General features: G+C 39.1%; 1 protein-coding gene across 11 annotated transcripts in view; it reads right to left on the reverse strand.

The window, feature by feature from the left end:
- The window catches only part of AGAP1 (ArfGAP with GTPase domain, ankyrin repeat and PH domain 1), a 395,948-nt gene that overhangs the window by 168,584 nt on the left and 200,498 nt on the right, over positions 1–26,866 (reverse strand). For all 11 annotated transcript variants that reach the window (XM_069782145.1, XM_069782144.1, XM_069782147.1 and 8 more), the window contains one exon: positions 22,695–22,787. In XM_069782145.1, coding sequence (XP_069638246.1) covers positions 22,695–22,787 — 93 coding nt within the window. The remainder of the gene's footprint in view (positions 1–22,694; positions 22,788–26,866) is intronic.

Below are 26,866 nucleotides of genomic sequence, written 5' to 3' on the forward strand. Positions count from 1 at the left end.
TGATCTAGTTCACATTTTAAATTGAGCTTTTAATTTTGGGTGCTAAAAGTTTGGTGGTGTAGCTCGCCAGTATCAACTAAACATTATTCTTCCAAAGTTTGAAGGTAGCCAGCAAAAATGAATTGCATTAAGAAATGAACTCTAAAAACCCTTAGCCAAGCTAACGCTTGCTAATAATCCAAACTGAATTTTGCATGTAACGTATTAAAAATGTCTGTTTTATCACTATTCAGATTCCACCCGCATTCCTGCGGTGCTTGGCCTCTCCTCCAGCTTAAGTTCTTGCCCCCTTGCGTTGTGCTTGACACGAGCTCAAACAGCCTCACAGAATCAATCCCGGCCATTAAAAGAAGGCTCCTCTTAATCTCTTTCCAAAGACTGCAGACCTGTCTCGCTCTCACCTTTTGAATACACGGATATTCTCAAATCCCTGTTTCACTCTGCTTGCCCTCTGCTCTAGCTTTTCCATTTCTACAGGATAATGTTTTTTACATTTTTTTTTATATGGGGGTTTCACATACATATGTGTGTGTATATCTCTATCTATATATATGAAAAAGGTGATCACACTCACATATTTCACATCATCTCAGAACTTTTTCAGAGAATAATTTCTTCGGATATGCAGAATGAAGGAACCAGCTTTGTGTCTATTTCTTACACTAAGTCCTGTTTCAAATTACTGTAAACTATATTACAACATGACATTTTGGTTCATTCAAGATGTACAGCCTTTTAGGTCAGTTTTTCATACTTTGTATACACCAAATGAAATAAGAACAACACAGTAAGATAATCAGGCCAGACGATACACATTATGCAAGCTCTTCACTGAAAAGACATCATTATATGATGGTATTTAAAATTAATATTTTGGTTTGGGTTATTATTATTATTTGGTCTTGGTTATTACCTTATTAAAAAGGATTTATTATACTAATACTTATGGGTTTGGACATGATGTAGTTTTTGAATGATGTAGTCCAATGGTTCATTTCACTCCTAGGATGTTTACATGTGCCAATGTTTTTCTGAAACTTGTTCCTGCATCTGGTTCCCTTCCTCGCTTGTCTTGCTGATACCTGACTGAGACCTTCAGTATACACTAGCTTGCTCAGCTCAACCTCTGGAGACTTTCCTAAGAAGATAAAATCTATTGTTATACAAACTTAAGACATGTATTTTTTCACTCCATAATTTAAAAAACTGTAATTCAGATTGTGTCTAATGGTCTTAAAGCATATTACATGGACAAATTCAACTACAACGAAAGGCTGTCTGCTTGGATAGAGCCTTTAAAAATTTGAGAAGAAAAATTATTGAACACCATAATCGCCTTTAGTAGCCAAGTCAACTTTGGCTATCTTTTAGATAAAACGTCAAACAATAATAATAGCCTTCTTTCTATCCTGAGCTTCTATGTCTATTATGAATACCAATTCCATACTTTCCCTCACCATAACCAATTTTAAATCTCATTATTATTTCAGTATTTTATATTACTTCCTTGCTCCCCTTCTGCATTGAGTTGAAAAGCCTATGCCATGCTTTTATGGTGGAGCACCTTCCCCTGAAATACGTACACCTTTCTTTTCAGGCAATAGTCTTAAAGCTTGTCATATGAATACTACAGCTGATCTGCTCCTCGTGGTTCTTTTTAACTCCCAGTCTCTTTGACTTGATGGCATATACCACGTTTCAAGATCACGCATGTCGGAATACTCTGTATTGTCTGTACTCACTTTGACCAACAATTCTGAGGATATTCCAAATGTTCCATTAACAAGTTTTTTAAAGCCACCCCATTCTCTTCAGGTCTCACTGTGTTCTTCACCCATAAATGCAACTACAGGCAATTACTATATATTGACTAAAAATACCGAGTTTTCTGTTTGTATTCTGAAAGACAAAAAAAGGTGTGCATTAGGTTTATTGCAAGTTATGTACCTGAAGTTGCCTAGGTAGCTGACATGTCTGGTCAAACCCAAAACTCAAGCTGTTATGAAAGGCAGATACACCCATCATCTTGCTTTTCTTTCCTGTAATTGTAATAAATTCATGAAATCCCTACTCAGCAGAAAGCAAAGGAATGAGCACATGCTAAGCAACAAAAAATAGAACATCTCATTTGCTTCTAAGCTCCTTTCTACCACATTTCATTTGCTTCTAAGCTCCCTTCTACCACATTTCTTCCGCTTTTCTGGGGCCCTAAACTCTTCCCCGTTTTGATACGAGCATCTCCAGCACCCGAATCCAGTTGTGTTCTGACCTCACTTTTCGCTAACATGTATGGAGAAGTTAATTGCTCTCTCTCTATTCAGTTTTGGGACTTGTTGCAAATACTATTTTAAGTCTCTTTCCCCATACGTATTCACTTTTATACAGGCCTATAACTTTTTATCTGAAGGAAGATGATTGTACTTCGAACAAATTACAGCTTAAAAAAAAAAAACAGGAACAGAAACAGTAAAAAATTCCAATGCCATTTTCCATCAACAATTTCACACAGCTATTTAACTTAAAAATATAAACTATGCTTGAAACAACCATGCACTCTGTAGTACTGTTCTCTCAATTGTCTTCCCATCACACTAACAGTATTAGGTAAAAAGGAAGACTTCTCCCATTCATCAATAGAGGAGTTATTCATCCGAAGTTTATTATCTCAGGTAATTTGATCAATACACTTCACCTTTATAGTACAGTTGTCCTTGTGAGCAAAGCATTTTGCGTTTTATAGTGAGATGGTTATTATGAAGGCTATTCATAGGGAAATTCTCTGCAGTTAAAAGTTTTTCCAATTAACTACATTTAACATCATTTAAGCCATAAAATGGTGGTTACATTTCACATCATGTTGTCTAAGTGTGGCAGTGCTTAGAAAGCAGTTAGCGCACATTTGGCAAATATGTCAACCAATACTTTGGAATGGAAATCAAGAAAACCCTGCCAGCAAATTGAGAAAGACCTTTTCAATACAAAGTAATGCTTATGCACAGAAAAAGCACACATCAGAAGAAACCCTTTACAAAGTTGCAAAAGAACAGCCTCGGAGTTTCCACAGCCCTAGCAATGCTCCTCAGTATCAATTCTTCTTTTCCCTTCATGCAACGTCAGCACTCTTTCATCATGTTTCCTTGTGAGTTTTCTTATTTCTTTTCAATTGTGGCATTTGTGTAATTAAGTCATGAACTTCCAATGAATTATGGCGTATGAGAACAAATTGTCTAATGTCCTCTGGGATAAAGGTCTCTGAAACCCACTATCCTCACTCCATATCCGAAGTATGTAGCATCCGAGCTGTCTCCTCAGTTGCTAGCATTCAGCATAAGGCGGCACCACAAAAGACGAGGAAAAATTCTTCAAAACAGAAGCAAAATAACAAATCCTCATAGATCAGCTATTCTAAGGAGAGAAACCTCTAAAAACTTGATCAAAAATAAAAAATTATTATTCCTTGTGAGACATACTCAGAACAAACTAGTTCATTAAAGCCGCATCAGCACTTGTAATTGGCCCTTGTTGGCCAATAGAAGGAGACATTTGCAACTTTTCCCAGGAAATTATATTCTAAATCCTTCATGAGGTGGACCTTGTCCTTTTCTGAGGAAACTTGATAGCAGTCTTTAGTATTCACTGGCATAATTAGGACTGCAGTTAATTTCATTAAATTCTCTTGCTGCTAAATGAAGCAGATTATGAGACATCTTTTATTGCAAGGCATGAAATTACAGCCTGTCAGCTGCCAATGGTAGAGTAAAACTAATGAATTACAGGGTAAATAACACCAGAATTAACCAGCCAATTTAACATAGCAGAGAACAAAGTCATTTTTACTTAGAGCTCTGGTGAACACCACCACCACCGGGATACCTTTCAGCTGAAAGGGAACCAATTCAAGGAGCCTCAAAACTAAGTAAATAGGGAAAAGCCACATTTATTGTGCAGCAGTGTTAGAAAGCCAACACTGCCAGTAAGTTATTAGAAATCGGTCAGATAAGTAGTAGATATCGCATTGCTAAAATATTTAAATTGTGGTCTCTCCAAGTACTTTGTGTTAACACATTATTCTTTACACAGCCCAAGAAAAAGGGCAAACGCATTAATTTGTTACTGCTATAACTAGTTTAATGGTGACAGCTCTTCACAGACAGTACTATACACAATCCCCATTAATGAGGGATAGATACACTACAGATAGATAATTAAAGAAAACTGAAAGCAAGTGTAACTAACCAGTTCCATTTCCTATGCCCGTCCTCCCAAACCTCTAACACAAGGTCCAGCAGGTGCCTTCTCTCTGCACAGCACCCCAGGCCACCCCTCCCTGCTAGGAGGGCAGGATGGATGCTCTTCCAAACTCTGACCATGAGCTTTCAGAAGGTCTGAGGGCAGGACTCTTCCCAACAGACTCATGAAGCCCGTAGGACTGTTAGACACGCACACAATATTTTTTTAGACTAAGAAAAGAGATCTGCTCTGTGTGGGCATGTGTCCCACGCCCCTCTTTTTTAATTATTTTTATTTTTAAATTGTATGTAACAATACCTGTACAGGGCACAAACCCCTTCAATGCACTTGTATGGAAATCATGTTATCTGGAAACCGCCACAGGCCTCATATGTTTGCACAGGGAAAGAATAGCAAGGTACTTATCATCACTCATACAAAGAAGGGCAGATACCAGTGCCTGGATAGCAGAAAGACTCACTCTTACAAAATCCTGACTCTGCTGGTGAAAGCAGAAAATAAAACCAAGGTAGACCACGCAGCTGGTCCAAACAGAAATGTAAATACACACTTCATTTCAAAATAATGCTCTCGCTTTTCTGTGTGTGTAACCCAAGGATTATTTTTCCTGCTAAAATAAAGTGAGAGTGTGAAGGGCTGCATTAGCTGGAAAGCAGATTGGCCCGAGTACAGAGCGGCACAGGTCAGCACCGGCATCTCCATCTCTAGGGGACAAAGTTAAGGTTGCAAAAATACCTGTGCCATTAGCAAGGGTCCAGGGAGAAAGAAAGCCCATGTTATTAAAAGGGCTGATTATTTCCTCATTTTGGCAAGCATGCTGTAGTCATTATCAGTGGTACACAAACCAAAAGCATTTTAAAATGGTATTGAGTTGCATTTTCAGCAGGTTTCTGAGACACCACCTGAAGTCTCCTTTCCAGTCCTTTACAACTTTACCTTCGGTGTCAACCAAGTTTGATGGAGGGGCAGGGATGCCAAAGGGATGCTCTGACAAGTATTGTGAAATTTCATATTTGCCTATAAGACTGAAAGTCCCTAACTTAGAAAGCAGACTACAGTTAGACCTTGGTCTATTCTGCTAGGAGGATGGACCGTAAGCCTGCCTGCAGCTTGGTACCAGCCATAGCACATGTTGTTTTTTAGCCCTCCAACAAAGGCAAGGTGAAAAAAATTATGTAATTTGTGCCCCCCCCCTTTTTTTTTTTTAAACAGCAATTTCAGACCATAGTGACAGCAGGTTTAGGGAACATTGTTGATGGGAACACTGGTGATGCTGTGTAGAGGGCTGAATTCATGGGAGCTGAGATCAATATGTTAAAGAGGAACATCACATAGAAAAATCCTTGTCTTCTGTGGTTTCACTGTTCATGGAGCATCTTGTTTATTCTCTCATTTGGGGACGCAAGGATCACAACTTGTTCGACTTCTATTTTCAATACAAAACCCAAAAGATACTCATCTTCCAAAAAAATTTAAATTTAAAATTCCAAATATAAAAGGCATTCTCTATAAAACCTAGAACAACTAAAAGCAAATAACAGAAGAAAAACTACACAGCAGAATTTGTTGGCCAGCAAAATTACCTATTGACTGATGACACATTGTCAGAAAAAGCAAGAATTTCTACATCAAATAGATCCTATTTCTAATAAAATTATGCACTAACTGCTACTTCTTCTGTAATACAAAGCACACAAACACCTGTGGCACCAAGTCATACAAAACCATGGAAGTACCTGCAGGATTTTACAAAATAGCTTTGCTAAGGAGAGCAGTGTACTTTGCTTCATGTAGCATTTACTGAAATTTGTTTTTAAAATGAGTGAATAAGTACACCTTAGCTGGGAGTAAGAGTTTTCCACTACCTGGGTCAGCATAATCTCCTTGGTGATTTCAGATTTTTAAAATTATCCTTATGTGTGTCTCAGTGCTGGAGTGGGAGAAGGCAAGAGCAACAGCCGAGGAAAGGAAACCAGGCACCAAACACTGCTGTGTTACAGATGAGTAAAACTTCTGTGCCATCACTGCCAGTGCCACACAAGAGCTGTTTCGGACCAGGACACCAGCACCATTCAGAAACTCTGGAGAAGAAATTACCTACCCAAAAAAAGCATTCCCACAAAAGAATAAAACTTAAAACAAACCTAATTTTAGAAGTTACAATCCCTGAACTAAGATAGGCCTGTATCTGCCATGAATTCAGAAATGAGAGTTCTCTTGCAGACAGATGATCCAAGCACATGTACATATTACACAGGAAAGACCTACTGCTCTATGAAGCTTTTGTCTAGCACAATCAGACTCATCAAACCCCTTTGCTCAATCCAGTATGCTAGTATTTCTGTGAACTGATCTTGCACTGGGAATTAGCCCTAGCCCATGCAGGTGTTCTACACTCTAGGCAGAGAGATGTTGACTCTCGTAAATTCCTCTTTGCTTACTCTCCACAGTTTCAAATTCCCATCATACATATTTTAGGCAACTATTTTAACACCACCAGAACTAGTCTGGACTAACATTGATATCTTGCCTTCAGATTTCAACAGTGGAAAAATCAGCGCTCTAACAGCATGCATGCACCAACTCCAATGTGTTTGTTACTGAAACCTACAGACTGAAAGCTCTTAAGACTGTTCAGTTGGAAACAGCTCAGAGGCATTGACAAGGTGCCGAAGTAGCAGAGCACCAGAGGCACCGATGCATTGCTTCAAGCTCACAATTGATCACCACGTTTCATGCTTAAAGACATCAGCACCTTAAGAACCAGATGCCTCTAGGGACTGGTGTCCCACTCTCTGAACGATGCTCAAGATTTTTCATGTTATTGAAAACGTCACCCAGTTTTTATTCTCACTTCCCATCGCTTTCATAGTCTTTGTTCAGTATTTGCCCTCCTTCCTCTTACCTGTTTAATACAGATTTTGCTTCTGCTTGGCTCTCACCTGGCTTCTCATAGCAGCATAATTCTCTGTTTGAGTTCTGTCCCTCTAATTCTGTTATCCATTGCATTGGCATTCCTTCCCCTCTTCTCTCACCTTTAAAGCCCCTTGCTTTTGTCTGCTTCCTCACCTTCTACAGAAGCAGGGAGCTTGCAATCTTCATGCTCCATAAACATGTGAGAAACCTTTTGCTTTACTGCATTACATTGACAATAAGAAGTGTCACTTAATTTGAATTAAGTGTGACTTAATCTGTTTCAAGAATTACTTACAGAAATCACCATGCTGCAAGATTAAAGCACTAACAACAGTGATCATGCATGTATTATTTCTCACCTGCAAATACAGTATTGCTATGAATTACAAATTGACAGCAACATTTGCCATACAAAGGGCCAATTCAGAAACTACTCTGAAGAAGTTCTTAGCCATGCCATTAGCTTAAACAAAACTGACACACCAATCTTCAAAATGTTGAGTACACTTCAGCAATGGATGGATGCACATGCTCTCTTACTGCAGCAGAAAGTGTCTGCGCAGCTCATCTGCCAGACATGGAGCTGGAAATCTGAAAATCTGTGTACTTCAAGAGACTTAGCTCACACAAAACATAAATATACACATATATTTTAAGAATCAGACTTGAGTATTTATTTTACGTGAAGCACACCAACCATACATATTTCTATACTTGTCTGCATCCTGAGAACAATTTGTTTTCACCCAGTTTGCTCAAAGTTCACTATTCTGCTTTTAGTCTAGGATTTACAGTGCATCCTTCTCCCCCCCAAAGTTTCTTTGTTTTTCATTTGGCCATGAAACAGCTTATCAAAATTTTGATTCCTTAAGTGATATATCTGCCTTCTTAAACAGTGCCTATTCTCCTCTGTTCCGATGTATGGCTCACTTTCAGACAGTAGAATTTCTAAACAATTCAACCACTTTCTTTGCTATTTTAATTGATTTTTCTTTCCAATACCTCCTGCATTCAAAGACTTCTCAGTTTTCCCCCCTTGAAATATTCACACAAGAACATTAGATGTTAATCTAGCTACTTGATTTGTAGCAGTTCTCCAGTTCTCTACCCAACCATTTAAATACTGTCATTCATAATAGGGTGATATACTGTACTATAAACCCTTTTGCAAATGGTACGTCTTGGTATTTTTCTTTTGTGACAAAGAATCATATTAGTTATAAAGGGGAAAGAAATGTACTCAGTGCTTAGACTTACCTACAGAATCTGTCTCAACAGTTCCCCCCCCCCCCCTTTTTAAAAGGAAGTCTACCCTGTCTCTTTCCAAGAAAATCCAAGTCACTAAGTTTAGTGTTTCCTTATAGAGAACATTATACAGCCTGATAGCCCCCAAAGTCCAGAAGCTTTTTCTTGGTACTCAGCCTGAAATCATCTCCTCCTTATCACCTCATACCTGTGCACATGCATCTCAGAGCATAGCAGCAACACTTCTTTTTCCTGGCAGACACACTGTAGATTGCTATGTATAATTACAACTGCTCTGTCATAGCTTAGCTAAACCATCTCTAATTAGCCCTCTAATCTAATAAGCAGTGACCTGATACGGGAACTCGCATCACTACTGCTAACATGCCCTGATCACTGTGATGGCCAGTGGAAAACACCTTTAGTCAGAGACCAATCTGGCTTTAGAACCGCAGAGGTGGGATTCTCTCCCCAGCACTGTCTTGAACCCTTTGCCTAACCAGTGTTTGTCTTTAACGAGCTTGTGTGCATCCTGCAGCATATGACTGTCAAATGGCCCACGTGTCATTTCCCAACACTTGAGTTGGACATCCTTTACACTGAGATGCAATGGCTTTTTATCCTCAAAGCATATCCACCATTTGCATTCACTTCTCAAATAGAAACCCAAGTCGAGCTCGCAGGCACTTGTCACCTCCAGGTCTATCTCAGCAAGAGTACAAGAGACAAACCAGATACAGGTTTTGGAAGGAAAGCTGCCCCAATTTCCCCACACAGCAGCCTACTGCAAACACGGCTGCAATGGTGAGTGCCTGTTGTAAATACATGCACAGCTTCATGTCACTAGGGGTTGTTGGAGAAGTGTCTTGGTGAGATATCATAAGCATATACAGACAGAGTATCTTCCAAACTTGGGTAAAACCTGCAAAAGTGTGGCCAGCTGGGTTTTAACTCAGGTTAGCCTGAGCTCACCTCCCATTCTAGTTTAGTCTACCACATTGCCCTTGTCTTCTTGGTTATTTTAAACAAGGATGAAAAGACACTTTTTGAAGCAGACGCATAGCACTGGTAGAGACAGCACCCAGTGCATCGTCAAGAATTTGCTATCAATAGCGAGCATGAAGGAACAAGGAAAGTCTGGCATGTGCCTGTAGTTAGGACAGACCAGGATGATTTGGCTTCTAGTAAGTGACTTGCATCTTTGCAAGTCAAATCTCCTTTCATTTAGTCACCAGCTCCAGACCTTGTCACCTTTCTGATACTCCTCTCTCTACTGGTGTTTCAGCTTTATCCTAGGGATGGCTAACATGATTGCTATATGTTTGCTTGCGCTTCCAACACTATCAATAATGGCATTGCTGAATTGCACCAGCCCTGGAGCTGAACAAAGCTTGGTCCTCCTTCCAGCTAGCTCAGACCATGGTCTGGCTTTAGCTTCTGTTTACGATCTTACAGACCATTTTCAATCCACATCACAGCATTTGGCCAAAAGCATTTGGATAAACTCTCAATTAAGATGTAGCGAGGCAGTATCAAAATGCTCTACTAAAATCCAAATATTTTACATCTGTTATGCTTGCTTCATGCAGTTATTTTGCAATTCTATCAAAAAAGCAATTGAGTTTTTCTGGCAAGTTTTAGTCTCTATAAACCACTCTGCGTATTCCTCATGGTTATATGAAGCTGCTCAGGAAAACTAAATCCTGCAGCTGTGTGTTTGCATTACTTTTGTTTTCTCCCTAATACTGGTTACAAGGCTCATTTCAAGCTTTACAGCTCTAGGACAACTGTAAGTGAAATATATCCATGACATTTAATCATATCACTCATCTCCAATTTATCGTAACGAGAAGGATCCTTTATAATAAACACAACATTCAGTTATATGATTCCTCTCCTTGTACTACCTCATGCAAAATAAACTAAGATTTTATTTTATTTTTTTAAGAATTGCACTACTGAATTACTCCCTTTAAATTCAAAATATTTAAGTGCCAACATCTGGCCTGTCTGCCAAGACTGCTCTGAAGATGTGTTGATAATTACTGCAGTCAGAAGGTTTTTGAAAAATAAAAGTAAGATTAGAGAAAACAGTATTTTAACAAATGTGCAAGGACTTCCATAGTGGGTATTTTGAAGATCAATAACAAAGCAGTTATAGTCAGAGTACCTACATTTCAAAGACTCCCTGCTCCCCCCAAAGTAATACTCCTTCTTCATGCCATTTACTATTTTTAATTTCCCATTGCTACTTATACTCTGGATAAATGTGTTAAATACTAACAATGCCAATGCTTGCCTTTTTTTTTTTTTTTAAGAAAAAAAACCCAACACCAAAAATAAAACAAGAAACAAGGGATGTTGGACCAACACCCCAATTCGGATTCATGTGCAATCACCACACAATTAAAAGGTAACAAAAGAATTATGAAAATATTTAGAATGCCCAAAGTTTGCCTTGTTCAAAAAATTAGGCTAAAGGGCTCTAAATGCGTGCTGTTCAGTTTACTCTTTTGATTGCTTTACCACTATGTAAATCAATTTGTTAATGTTCCTTACAAAATGCATGAGCCAGTTATACTGACAAACACACAAAGCTCATTCGTAATTAGCAGTTAATTAGTAAGAAGGAACAGATGCTGTTAGAGTTTCAGCAGGCGAACAGGTTCTGTAAACAATGCTTATAAATCTAAATGAATTTATTAACCACAATGCAACTGTCAACATTTTGCTGGCAACCATACAAATATGGTGGAATCCCCAAAACATCTTTACAACATATTTATAATCATTGTGTCAACCGAAGTCTATCAGGCAGTCTCACTTGCTAACTGTCATAAGCTTTCTACTTAATCTTGTTATGTCACTTCTCCGGACTAATTCCTCATGCCCTCAGAGGAAGAGCTCCAGTCACCAAAGCTAGCCCAGATGCGCACAGACTCACCTCCAACACACAGCGGCCCCTTGAAACAAAGGCATTTTTGCAAGAGGAATGTTCGGTTTGCACCGGTACCTTGAACAAGCTTCCATGAACTGAAAACCAAGGAGCACTGCGCACAGCTCTGAGAGCACATCTTGGTCCTGAAGGGTTTGCAGTCATTTTCTTTATATTCGTTATCAATTGGTGAGAGATCGCTACTACGAAGGCATCTCCAGATCTTATCCATTAAAAATAACTAAAGATCAAGTATTTCCACTCTCCATTTATAAAATCATGCACCCAATATGCCAGTGAGTGATGCCATAGGTTGGGTTTTTTTAAATTATAGAAGTAGATGGCTCAAATAAAAAGAATGTCTCATGTAAGCATTTTCTAGGTGTGACTATGAAAGCAGTATCTTGACACAACCACCCTGAGTCAAAGGGTTTTGGCCAGGGGCCAGTTCTTAGCCTAAGGGCAATAGTGAAGATACCTTAGTGACCTCATTGCTGTCAATCTCTGCATGTCACATCGAGATGCCACCTTGACATATTGCACCATTTGAGCACCAGAAAATTCTAATAAATTTTTTAAAGTCGTATTACGGCTTGCTGTATTGATGTTCTCTTTTATACCAACACTGCTTTTGATCATTCCCTCCTCCTCTCCCCCAAAGTATTCTGACACCTCTTCACCATGTTCTGTACTCGCTTTCACCATGCACTCCAGGATTTGCAATACACCAGCACACAAAACAGGATGAGAACATCCCCAGTGTATTAAATTCTCCAAAGCTTCACAGGAGAGACTGCATGGCTTGCTTTCTGCAGGCTCCAGTCCTACTCACTGCACTGTTAAAGGGACCAAAAGCATGGAGGTTGGGGGAACCCATTCTCTGCTGGCATCAAGCACTGGGCAAAAGAAGATGAGGACATTCATGATAGAGCCCCAGAAAAAACAAATACTCTCTTCCTTCTCTTAGGAACACAGCACTGGAAAACAGATCCTTGACTGGTTTATCCTAAAGAGCAGCATCTGTTCCTTTTATACAGACATAGTCAGGTGGAATTTTTTTTGCCTTTTTTAAAATTAATATTTTATATGAGAAGCTCCTGCCTTACTATTTCTGTAGAGGCTGACAGGTCTTCTGGCACGCTCCTCCTCCCTATTTCCATTCTCCTTCCACAGTCTCTCAAAGGATGCTTAACCCAATCAACACTATTCCAAACAAAAGCTGGAATATCTCCTTTTGAATCTTAATGATGTGCAAGAGCTATAATCACACCTGATGTGTAAGCTAGGAAATCATTAGCTACTAGTCAAACGCAGCAGTTTTTCCTTGTCTCTTTTAAGACACAACTAAAAGCATTACATTTGGATAGGATTAAAAAAAAAAAGAGGACAAAAGTTGAACACCTTACTGGCAATCATAAGCAAACTACGAGCTCTTACAGCAGTAACGTGGATACCAAAACATTAAGTAAACAACAAGCTTTCATAGTTTTTTCCTGAAGTTGTTTTATACTATTACCTTCTATCATTGCCCTAAAAGGCAGTGTTCTCCTTTTGCTCACTTTGGAGGTTGTGTCATACAGACAAATGGAATATTATTTATTAAATTGTGTGCCCTGCCAAAATCAACACTTAAAAACATTTAAATACATTTCTTTATTAAGTAGAATTCAGTAAAAAGTAGAATACTGTGTTTACTGTCACATGCATTTCACCACAAATTTTTGAGCTGGGAAGAGTTATGAAGCAAGACACCTTGAAATAAAACCAGTTCATTCATTCACAAACCACCAGCTTCTTTCCATTATGAGGATCAGAGGCTTCCATTAGCTTCAGGTCACAGTCATAGGTAGTCAAAAAAATGATAGTTAATTTCTCTGAAAAGTTTATTAATAATATCTTATTTATAGATATTTAAATACACCTGTGGAGCAGCTGTAGGCTGCTCACCTCGGTCTTAGTACACTCAGGACTATCACTGCACAACTTTTGCAGGTATTTAGAGATAAACTAAGGATGATTTACAAGACGGGAGACAGAAAACTCATTTTAGGCACTCTTAAATACTAGGAGACCAATTAAAAGAAACACAGTAGAAATTCAATCCTTATAAGCCAAAGACCCAAATTCCAGCTTTCTCCTGCAACCCTCAGACAATCTTAGGAAGGCAAACCAGTAGAATCCAGAAAGCAGGAGGAAGCAGATGACTCAGTGGGACAGACTGACAGAGAAGGAAGAAAGAGGAATTGTCTCAATCTGAGAGATGCTGAGGTTCCTGTCCATGCCTGCCTGCTTTGGCTAAGGGCCAGAAACAGCCATTCCCTTGGACTGGCAGGTAGAAACCTTAACCTCAGGCAGGGAAGGGTTTAACGGCTGGAGCTCACAGGGTTGTGCCAGCTGTCCAACAGAGCAGCGCACTGAGCTGAACTACATGGCATCCTCATCTCCTTCCACTGCTTGATATCAGAGAGGCATAAATTAAAGCAAGCTTCCCAAAACGGCAAAAAAAAGTCCATTAAATCCAGGAACTTTTTAATGCTATTTTATTCCAAACACTTAGGACTACTGCTTTTCTTGGGATGGTATCTGAAAATCCATCGATGATAAAACACACAAAACCAGCTTTCGCAGTCAAATGAAACATTATTCCAGGCAGGTACATGTAGCTGTAGCCGATCCTCTGATGTAAGGGCACATTTGATCTAATTGGAAAAAATATTTCAAGTGCACTGGGAATAGTCACTGTTAACTGAATGCAACAACGAAAAAGGAAAAAAGAGCATGCAGACCCGAGGGAATTACCAAATCAATTAACAACTAATTCAGGAACTAATTTCTGTATTGCCTCTTAGCACAAAACTGTATCTTTAATTTCTCCTGCAATAAGCATCACCATGATAGTCCTAACACACTCTGACGCTTTAAATGAGTTTACAAGTATCTCTTTTTGATTGGCTATATAACATTATTTCTTCACAGTTCAATGCAACCACAGCCAAGTGCTCTGAAATATTTAATTATACTGGTAGGTACCAGTTAACAATTTACAGAACCACAGTGAGTAGAAAACATTTTATAACTAGTAATCAGCTAATTAAAAACACAGCAAAATGTGTATGTTCTGATTATAAACAATTGCAGAGGAATTACACAGAAGATTTCAGCACTAAGAGTATTTGGCTAAAAACCATACCCTCGTGTTTGTACAAGCAGATCTGGGTACTGATTACTGTGATTAGGCAGAAGTGTGACAGAGGAAATTACACCTCACGCTAGATATAAATAAATAAAACTATGTCATCTGCCAGTTCCTTGTAAATCACATAATTTCTGAGTTTTGGAAAGCTACTCTCCGGAGACACTGATACTGGCTTGCAAACAACTATCTAGAAGCCTACATGAACATGAGTAAATAAAACCCAAAGCAGTAGTAGTTTTGGTGATTGCTTTGGTGTAGAAGAGGGAAGAGAAGCAGCACCCCAGTGGTTTGGGTCTCTTGTGTCAGTGAAACAGGGGGTTCAGTACAGGAGCTCTGCAGGTAGCACCTGTGTAGAAAGGCGCGTTACAGAAGGCACATGTATAACAAAGGCAAGTAAATCCCAGAGTCCTGTGCGCCCTCCAGATGTTTGCCACCATCCTTCTTTTGCAGCCCTTTTGGTCATTACATGCATTAGCCATTTTTATTTCAAAATGTAACCTGATTATGAATGCAGACAGAAGCCATAGGATAAGCCTTAGCACTCAGCAATGGGTCGCAGGGCCTGCTAATGCACTAGCTGTAGCATCGTGTGTCTGTCCTGCTCGTGCTATACCATTCTCCTTCACCCTGTCAAGTCGTATGAATTAAGCAAGACTAGATGCTAAGATGGTTGCTTATTTGTTCTCTCTTTTGGTAGACTCAAAGGAAACATTTACTTTCAGGAAACCTGCTGCAAAAAGCATTTGTTGTTTATGACGGTGGCGGGTCTCGGGTCTGACACTTGCCTGAAGCATTACAGTGCTCTTCTGCTAGTGAGGACGACTAAGGACATCAGTTTGACTGACTAGACGTGGCAGACAATCTCTTTTCAAAACCTATTTCCAAGACACTGCCATACTTGCTGAACTTCTCTAACAGCTGTACAGACAGCCCTGGGTATTTTAGGGGAAAATAGGTTTCAGGTACGATGTTCTTTCTGGTTCAATGAGAAGGACCAAGATAACACAGTGTTGCGTGTTATTCCGTACAAGAATCATGTAACTGTTACTATACACATAAACGCCCCAGCTAGAGCTCAAAATTAAAATTAGGAAGAGGAAAAGCACGAGTCAAGCAGAGGCAGGACTGACCTGCACCTGTAGGGAACTGAAGAGAAGGCAGCAGCTGAGCAGCAGACAGACAGGAGGTCAGAAAGATAACACAGGGCAAAGTCTATTAAAATCCAAATTAAGCTTTAGAAACCTCTTTTTTGAAGTTGAGCAATGCAGACTGATAGGGAATAAACGTGTTACAGTCCCACCTATTTGGGCTAAAAGGTTACAAAAAGACAACTCTGGAAATTTAGTGATCAGAAATAAGGGAACAAATGCAAATGGACAGCCTAAGCTTGGACGGAAGGACGGACGGAAGGAAGGAAAAGGGTTGGTACCTGAAGAACCTGCCTTACCTTGCAGCTCTCCTCATCACCCTCCACCGCACAGATGGTCACTGCAAAGGGTTTGTTTGCTCAGGCTGGAAGAGGCATGCTGCTCGAGTTTACTAGCAAAGCTTCTCTCCAGACACATACCAAGAGTGAATGCTAAAACTAAGTCTAATACAAACAGTTTGAGATAAACTACATCGAAATTCTCTTCTTTCACTTGAAGAGCACTTCCTAAAGTCCTCAGGCCAGGGGCTGCTGTGCAGGTGTTGGCAATCTAAGTGAGGAGTGCCCAGGTGAGACTGGGCTGTGGGGGGAATAAATTAAAAAAAATCATTGAGAAATAAAGCAATTCCCAATTTCCCAGAGATTCTTTCCACAGAGCAGCATGCTGACAATGTATTAAAAGAGTTCACTAGCAAAAACCCTTAATTAAATAAAAATTCCGTATTTTGGCTTTAAGTACATCTTAAAAATAGCACAGATTTTTCCCTGAATAGGAAAGTTTTTGACAAATTGCTTTGGTTACATTCTTCTAAGACTAGGACACTTGGGAAAGGATTGAAAATTGACAACGCAATGGCCAGGCTTGAAACAAAAAAAGTTAACAGGAAATTCTCAGGAGTACACAACTCGATTTAAAAGTTACTTAACAATTGCTGCTAAGGGATCATAAGTCGCAACACAACTTCTCAAATATTTCAGAAGCTACTTAACCAAAGTGACATTTTTTTCATGCAAAGTTTGACATTTGTTGAAAGCATTTTCAAGTAGTTATGTTTGCCAAGTCTAATGCTATGTTTTTATAAAAATCAGATGTAGGTTGTGAAGTTCCAGTTTTGTTTACGCCCGTCTTAAGGAAAAACTGCAACTTGTGCATCCAGGAATCAAGCTCTTCTTCATGAAAAGCAAATCAGTGATGCCACCCCCACTTGCTGACAAAGCCCCTATCTTAGCCCTGACCTAAAAAATATTTGCCATTTTTAGTTCAGAGTGGAGGGGGGAAAAAAAAAAAAAAAAAAAAAAGACAAAGTACCTAATTTCATTAAGTTACTTTAATGTACTTAAATACGCCAAGCTGGTAGGCAAAGAAGGTCATTTGAAATATCACCTAAAAGTAAAGCCCGAATAAGATATTCGACTTTCTCTATTAATACAGCCATTTGCAAACTGAGAGAAGCGAATGGATTCTGAAGTTCACCTTTGCAAGTCATGGATGGCAAATTTTTCACTATGTCATCAGCGTAACATTAACCATTAGAACACTTATTTTTAATCCAGACTTCAAGTTTGCTATTCCTAAATGATGCAGGAATTTGGGGGCACAAGAGGTGCAGCACGTCCCATGGTAAGGCAAGGGTTGAGGCAACCTGTCAAAATCCATTTTGACCAGTTTTTAGTAGAAGAACACTCAAGGTTATATAGTTGGACTATATAATAATACGAGCATCTGTGATTAAGTGCAAGTGGCAAATAGAAGGAGGTCTGAAAGCAGAAAGTCAAGGCCAGCTCTTACGTATTTATTTACACTCTAATCTGGGGGGGATGGGGACAGGAGAGAAAAAAAAAATAAAAAAAGAACGAGCACACAGCTGCCATCCCAAAAACAGACCTCCCATCTGCCACCCACGATTTGCATGTCACCTTCTCCAGGCTCATTTGTACTTCATTAACTGCCATTGACTTAACAAGATTTATGCAAATGACACCATAGGAGCTCGCTAACTCCCACTGCAATCAAGTGATTATGTATGTACAATTCTCCACAGCAATGAAAAATTAATACATGACAAGCCCCCTCACCGCTGAGCTGAGCTTCTTGCTTTTATTTTTCTTGTTGTGCTTTTTTTTATTTGAATATGCACTACTGATAAAGATTTAGCAAGACCACAGAAAACAAAGTAATCTTCCAAAAATGCTACAACCCCCCCCACCACCCCATCCTGGAAAGTATGTCACCCTACACTGTACAGCCTAATATGTGCTTCAAAATACTCACTCAGGCTACCAGGAACAAGTCTTCGTTTTCAGAATAAATGGTTTTGAACAGAGGATACTCCAAACAGAATAAGCCATTCACCCTAAGTTTGCTTTAAGGATAGCATTAGCAATGCTACAGAAGTTAGCTAAAATATTTTTAGTTTAAGCACCAATTTCTCAGAAGTTCAGAACTTTCTATGGATTTTAACTTTGGGCTAATACTGTTCCAGACATTTTCTGACTCCATTTGATTAGTACAAGATATTAAAATAGCACACAAGTGAGACTTTTTCTTCTTTTTGGAAAATTATGGCATTTGCAGTTCTCAAAGGATGCTAAAAGCACAGGATTTAAGGCATGCTGATCCTGCTATGCATGCAGAAGGTGTTTGTACCTCCCTGGGAAATTGGCCTTCCGAAAATTTCACTCAGCTTAGACTATTTTGGCAGAAGTTAGCAGCCACAGTTTAAAAACACACCTGCTTTTCATTGCCTACATTTTGGGTTTCTGCTGGGAGCAAGAAGGTTTGTCAGAACAGTTTTATGTGACTTAACCCAATAAAACCATATTTAGCACTGCAGTGAAAAGTGTATTTTAACATTTAGAAAGGACAGAAAGAATAAGAACATTAATCTTTTCGACCAGCAATCTTTTCGACCAGATTGCTTTAAGGATAAAGCCCTGAAGGAGCGAGGTGTTTCCTTGGAAGGAAATATGCCATTTACAATTTTACCTATTTCCCCCAAGCTCCCAGGGATACAGGGACCAAGAACAGGAACTCAGGAGCAGGTTGCAACTCTTGGCTTCTCCTGACCAAAACCCACACTAAACCCTAGTAGCTGTGTGGGTTGGTATCTGGGTCCCAGAAAGGCTGTAATACAGAATTACAAGCAACTCTCTATGCCAGCACAGCTCACTTCACAAGACGTGTATGTGCATTTAGAGAGAAACCAGGAGAGAAATTAAATGCCCCTACAAAAAACCCACTCCTCTACCAGTTTAAACTGTCTCCAAATACACAAAAGCATCACTTTGATGACAGACATCAACCATAGCTGTGTTGGTTCAACAGCTCCAGTACAGACCTGATCTATGAAAAAAAATTGTAGTTGAAATGAATGACAAACTCCTCATCATCACTTTTTCTACATTTCCTAGAGAGCTGTTTTTTTTCATACATTTATTCTGTGCTCTCCCCACCACACACAAACATACTTGACTAACACCAGCTTTTCCTCCCCTCTTTCACGTGCCCCTCTAGTGCTGGAAGAGATTGCATTTTTTCTCAAAACTAGAACATTTCCAATCTCCAATTAACTTGTTTTGGTTTTGTTGTTTTGTGGGTTTTTTCTTTTTGGGAGTTGGGGGGTGTTGTTGGTTTTGGTGGGTTTTTTTGGTTTGCTTTTTTTTGTTTTGTTGGTTTTTTGTTGTTTTTTTTTTAAAGTTGGGAAATACTACTTCAGATTTTTGGGAGACCCTGGGTAGATAACAAGCCACAGGCACCACAAAATATACTGGATAACCAAGTCATTGATTTCAACGTCTGAATAGTAAGACTTCTATTTTATCTATTCGCTTTTTTGTAATTACATTTTCTTCAGGTAGCAGTGAATTGAGAACACAAAACCCATCATATTGGAGTTTCAACCATAAGTTTGTTGTTGGTTTGGGGGGGGGGGGGGGGGGGCGCGAGGGGGCGGGGGGCGCTGGCGGAATAAATCTGCTAATAAGCTCAACCAACACAACTGAAGCACTGATCTGCACATATGAGCTTGGACTTCTGCCTTGCACCAGAAGAAGCCCAGCCTTGCCAGCAGTCCGTGTAAAGTATTGCTGGCATGCATATAGAGTAAGAACCTACCAAGAATAAAACAAAGTACTGACAACAGATATTAAAAGGGCCTGGTCACCACATGCTTTTGATGATGTCCCAAAGACAGAAGAAAGAGCATGTGCACGAAGCTGGGAAAGGCATTTTGCTCAACCGCAGCTTAAAAAAGTCAGAGGACATTTAACATAACTGGAGGTTACTCATGATACTAGCACAGGGTAGTGCAAAGTGACTTTCAGGCTAGAAGGAGGACAAACAGTGGAAAACATGGTGACAAAAAGATTAAAAGGAAGAGGTTTTTAAGGATATAATAAGATAGCTCTCCCACAGCAATACTGTGAATACTACAATCTGCATCCAACTTCCTGAAAACAGACTCCTCTTGCTATTCCCTGACCATTTGTCACAGAAGCATACCATGATGGAAGGGGCTTCTCATTAGAAGCACAGTAGCATGACACACTAACATTTTTAGGTCAAAAAGTTCCTTTTCACATCCCGCTGTCTTATTCACAGTTAATGCATAAAATAAGAGACACCAGCAGGAATTTCTACTGCCTCAAAGAAATCTCCAAGAATCTGGCACCGGTAGAGCCCACCAAGAACACAGTCGTTATCAGCAATTTAACTTGGTGCCACCTCTACTGATAGGAAGTCTCCATCTAAATAGTGGCTAGACAAAAAGCTATCCCTTGGTCAAACTTCAGGAGCCATTTCTGCTTGAAATAGTGTAGGTTGTAATCAAAGACCACTTCAAACTAATGTACATTTTTAAACTGTAGTGAAACATCGTCAGTATGAATACATACTGTATGTCAATTTTTAATTAAGAGTTTCCACATCAAAAAAAGCATTTTTTTCCTACTCCATCTTCTTTTGCTTCAGTGGCTAGGTGGCACTGGTCTCCTACACCTTACTGCAGACTGTAACCTAGAAAACCTATGAACTCCAAAATCCATTCTCTTCACATGTAAGTATGATGTGAAATACCACTGACAGCAGCCATCCTACAGCACTGCATGCCATTCAGCCTCCCTTTTTTTAGCACCCTTCCAAAACCCCGATGAATAGGATGTATCTGCTGACTACAGACATGCTCAAATATTTGCTGATAATTGCTTGTACGTGACAAAAGGAAATTACCATAATTGCGATTAATAACAAAAAGTACACATTCCCAAAAGATTGGTCATACTCAGTATACAAGTAGGGGGTGCAGGGAGAAATTTTCAATACAGAAATTCAAGAGATTGTAGGGGATATTTCATTACAACATGGTATAGGGCAATCGTACTTAAAATGCTTATCTTACAATACTCTTCCTACAAGTGCATTTTTAATCAAATTAATTTCATACAACAGCATTTTAGAAAAGAACAGTATGTATGCCTTGAATAAATATTGAAAAGTATATTCCTCTGTTTTTTATTCTCAGCTGCATTCGCAGACACTTTTGTTTAATTAGCATTACCCAAAAAGAATTCCAGCCAGTCTAACCCATCTCGTACCACACAAAAGCTGTAGAAAAAAATTCTAGCTTGTTTTAAATGCCTGGAATCTCCTCCACTGAATGCAAAGCCAAATCCTGAGCTTATCTGATTTCAAACTGCTCTTCTGAATTGCAGTGTGTTTGATTAAAATTTGTCTACTAGAGATTCACAGACACGACAGCACTTCTGCTGCCTGATAGTCCCCAAAGGTCTTTTTAACTGCCTTTAAGAAAGAAAATCACTGCAAACAGTTAACGGTACAAAACACCATCTCACCCCTACTTCCAAAAAGAAAAAAACAAACCAAACAACAAACCCACGAACCCCCCAAAGCACATAAACCCACCCCCAAACAGGAGACCCAGGGCTACCTGGCAAGATGAAGCATGGACTGAGGACGGATTAGAAGAGGCAAGTGACCCTCCAGAGGGTAGGAAAGCCACCAAAAGAAACTGGAAACAACCGTGTGGGAAGAAAATAAGCTCATTTCGCTCGGCAATTTTGCTATCTCCAGCAAAGTAACTCACAGAGAAGTAAATACTTGCCAAAACTACCACAGAAACTATTTGTAAGCATCCCGTACAAATGCTTAGAGTGGTGTTCTTAACTGTGTGAATTCAGTGTAATTTAATTTGAGAAAGTAAATGATCTCATTCACCCAAATACTTTGCATCAGATGCCTGCATTGCTTTTGCCTTTCAAAGGAGTGTTCACAGCTACAATTTAGCATTGAGTTTCCAGGCTAATGAAAGTGCATCTAGGCTAGTAAAACAGACCAAAACAAATCCTTGAATTCAAGTCCTGTTGTGTAATGAGGAAGTTTAATTAAGGCCACACATTACAGCTGTAAACGTTCTCTTATATAATAAGGTCTAAATGAAACTGAACCTAATCAAAGTTACAATTCCTTCATTAGCAAATTACAAACAAGAACGCACAGCTGACACACCGGCTATGATTATCACAACTAATTGCCTCGTTGTTACAAACCAGCCTGAAACTGTGTTCAGATGTCCGTCTGCAGTAGCAAATTAGGGCCACATCAGGCTATTTCTGCGATCACAAGGGGCTCTTGTAGAGCGATCTGATTTACCCTGCCGACTGGCAGCACACGGCCCAATCAAAGCCCCCTCTACAAAGGCAGCTTTGAAGCCAGCACAGCCTAGAAACCCGCTCCATATGCAGGCCGGCAGACTGCACTTCATTAGGCCTGTTGTCACATTTTCCCTCTTCTTATTCTAATGATCCTATTTTAATACACATAGGAACCTCTCCTAATTGATGTCAAGTGAGTGACTTCCACATTCATCACCGGAGCACATCAAACACGTCTTGGCGCATGGGCCTGCCATCAGAGTGCTTAAGACCCGAGGTGTGTCTCCAACTATGGAAAGCAAAAAAAAAAAAAAAAAAAAAAAATTTCGGCATACCTGTTTAATTGGGATTGCGCGACCGCTTCCAATGCTATCTGTTCTGCTCTCCAGGACCTTCTTCTCTTTGTCTGGGTCACTCCCTTTCCGAGACTGCAGAGCAAAAAGAAAGTTTGGGCTCCATTAAACATAGTGGTTCACACAGAGAACGCTTTTTTAAAATTTTTCTTTTTTAAAGCAATTAAAAAAAGTATTTTGACACATAAATATAGACCCAAAGGCCGAGACTTAGAATCTACAAAAGTACACAACTGTCCCAAAATATGAATACTAAAATACTGCCTGTAATTTCCAACCATCCACTTGTTTGAAATGGCATTTGGGTTTAAAGAATTACAGTTTCACTGCCTGAAGACACAGCAGATCAGAGGACACGTTTCTGAAGTTTCCAGTAGAGGCTCCAAAGAGGAATGAAGGTTCCAGCTTGCCATTAAAAAAATCTGATATATACATGCATAAACTTACTTATATCTGTGTGGTTTTTAGAAATGTTATCAACTACTTAGAAATGTGACTTTATGATGCTGGTTTTGATCATATTGACTTTTTTTTTTTCCCCTACTTTTGGATGGTTAAAAAGTTGGAATTGAAAGAAAAGCTAGCAATTGATGCTGAAAAAAGTTATCTGAACACAATGAAGAAAAATCAGCATGAGGAAAATTTAACCAATGTTTAAATCCTGAATTGTCTCATCTTGGCTTTCTATAACACTAGAACTGCCTTAGGAGTAAGCTCACAGTGCTCACTTCATGACTTTATAAAGTTATATAGGAATTTTAAGAAGTTATTCAGATTCCAGTCCATTATTGTGAAAGAATGCACGACCGTAATGATTTTGACAGATTTATTTTATTACAAAAAGAAGACCTGAGAATCATCCTCCTTAATAACTGAACTGACAAGTGACAACTTCACTCCATTACTTTTCAATAGGAACATTACTCACACAATATCGAAAATGGGAAAACATTTTCATGTGCTTTTCAAATCAGAGATGATATATGAAATGCATACATTTGCAATGTCCAGTATCACAATGGGAAGTTAATGAAAACCAGAGCGACACAAGATCCTGCTTTTCATTTTCAGCCGTAAGAGATGTTTGAAAGACACTGAAATTAGGAGAACAGTTAGGATTGTGGACAGCTAATACCCATTTTCCAAATTATACGAAGGGGTGGAAGGAAGAAAAAAATCCCCAAAGCAGTTGCCTTCGGGCGCAAGAGGAAGGAAGGGGAGGGAGAAAACCCACGGAGGAGGACTTCAAGTAACACCATTCTAAGCAACACATTTACCCAGCAGGGATCCCGTGCTGCTTTCCCCGCTCCACCGGGAATGGGCTCCTATCACTAGTTACTATGGTTCGGGGCAATGGAATGACGTGCCGGGGAATTAAACAAAGAATAAATGAAAGCAAGCAAAACAAGTGGGAGGGATGAAATCCAATGTTCAGGATAACTATTGTTCCTCGTCCTTCAAGACAGATTTCTGAATCTGAAAGTGCCACTTCCCAATAATACAAGGCAAAACAATGCTTCAATGGTGCAAAGCGCCCATAAGTGACATTTTAAAGAAAGTCAGTGAAGGTAGCCAAATCCTTGGGAGGGAAGTTGTCAACTTGAATGTTTCTTTTTTATTTGACTTTTTTAAAGAAAGGATCCTGCCTCTGAAAAGCAAGCTAAATATCTACGCACTATTTTTCATTTTTATTTTTAAATCACCATGTCTTCCATTCCGTAAAAGTAACTGCATCTGGAAATAATACATTGCACATAGAAGAGAAATACCTATATGCAAAAATATTGTCAAATGCCAAAAGCATAGAAACATAGGAATTTCTGTTAGGCAAATTCTATTCTAGCTGCTTGTAATCACAGGATACATAAAATTTTCAAAGGGAGAATCTTAGTGGGCTCTGCTATTTATAATGACAAATCATGCAGTGAAATAGATATATTCTGATCTTTTACGCTTTTGTACCTATGACACACACAATGCATCTTACATCCTATAGTGTAAAATAGACTCGAAACCATAGTGGATCAACATTTGCTAGGACTTTTCCTGATGTCACATCTACACGTTAAGTGGTTTTATTTAAAACTTCATTCAAGCAAACCAGAAAAAGTCCAAAAAAATTAAAATGCCTGCATGAATATCACTTGACTCATTTCCCCTTTGCAGTGGAAGTCATACGCAGATTGATGTCAACATAAAACCTTACCCAAGTTAGGTCTGTGAAATAAGATTTAGTCCCAGAGGGATGCAGCACCTGAGTTTGGGCACAACCAGAATCCAGTATCAGCAGTCCAGAGAGCCCCAAAAGTAAGAAATCTGATCTCTAATAGTAGATACTGAGACAGAGAGCTCATTTTAACTTTTAAAAAAGTCTTGCTTGCAATTCTGCAAAGATGCAAGATAGGTAATGCTGAACATGGGAAAGAAGATGCATCTTACTGTACCAGAAGTTCATTCGCCCCATATGGGATTGGACACACAGTTACAATCAGTTCTTTGCTGAAGTGGACCTCATATGCATCTTAAATCCCCACCTGTGCTACACAGTATTATTTAGTTGTCCCTGTTAATACAGTGCACAAAACAAAGGACATTTACCCTTGTGCTATATTTGATCTATTTTATCACTTAAGTAGAAAGTCAGCTATTGCAACAATGGCTTTACAGCAAATATTAATATTCAAAGTCAAAAAGATCAGATACTGCATTTAATGCACTTAAACATGAACATGCTTACAATTCTCAACCCTATTTCAACTCAAAAGCTGTAAGCATTTTAAGAAAAATTGTTACCTGTTTTCTACTTAACCCAATTTTCTTCCAACACAAAAAGCTCTTTGTGTAGGAAATTACACATATTACCTATGCTAGATAACAAGGGGCAATTTGCAATTAAACAGAAATATATTTGATTCTGTAAGTGATAAAGGCATAAGCAAGTAACAGGCTAGGAAAGAAGCACAGCAAGAAACCCAGACCTAAACAGTAAAATATTTTGATTACATACTCTGTTCATAACTAGACAGAAAATAGTGGTCATATTTTTATTCAATTAAATAATTCCAGGTTATAACTTGGCTGATATGGCATAAAACCTGAGTTACAGCAGGGTCAGTGTTAAGTACTTCAGGACATGGATTACAGGGCAACTCATTACACAACATTCAATATGTCCAGAGCTTAAAAGACAAAGCTAATTCTGAAAAGTCAAATTATTGTTATTTTTTCCCCATAGGACTTGTTCTCCCCCCAATTTTCCCCCGGTTATTAGACATTAAGACAACCATCAACATCCTCTCACATTAGTAAATTTGGTTCTCACTATGCTATTAATTATCACAAACCAGAGCTTTAGTCTATTTGTTTACAGCAAATGCAGCTGACTTTAACGTTCTTCTCAAACCCTTTCTGCAATCGCAGATGGGTATATTTTTCTCTATTCACTTTCTCAAATTTATACTCACTCTAATTTAAAACATCCCCAGTTTCCCAAATGTCAACAACATCTATACAGCCCTTATGGCATTTTATGCAACCTTCAGACCAGAAATGGTCGGCGAATGCTTTTGAGGGATGCTGTAGTGTCTCAGCTCCATTTCCAGAGGTATTAATCTGCTGGCAGTTTCTGGGCTGACACTGACATCTAGTGGGGTTGGTAGCTCCTGAATATGCCCAAATGGCAGTGAGTATTCCCACCAACAGGAGGAAATCTGCACGATTGCTATAAAATACCAGCATCAAAATTGGACCCCTTTTCACATGCCACTCATTTTTGCACATTTTATTATTTTGCACCTAGACATTTGCGCCTAAGCACAAATGCATGATTTTCATTCCTTTGTAGGAGTTTAAAAATCTCATTTGAAATCAAAATATCACTGTTGGGATGGACACATGAAATACAATCCCTGTGACTCTGTGCGGTCACTCAGCGCTCCAAAACGATAACAAAACTTTCTACTTGCTAAAGGCTGAGAGATCAGATTTTGTTTAGAGTACAAGGAAATGGTTTTACCATTTTTGTATGCGGTTCCCTGGATGCAACCAAGGAGCGAGCTACCTTTAGGAAGTGAACATGACATCACCTTTGGAATAAAAAAATACAAACTCTTTACGATGACAAGGAAGTCATGGCTTTCTAAACGCATCTAACA

This window comes from Haliaeetus albicilla, chromosome 4, assembly GCF_947461875.1.
Source record: "Haliaeetus albicilla chromosome 4, bHalAlb1.1, whole genome shotgun sequence".
NCBI lineage: Eukaryota > Metazoa > Chordata > Aves > Accipitriformes > Accipitridae > Haliaeetus > Haliaeetus albicilla.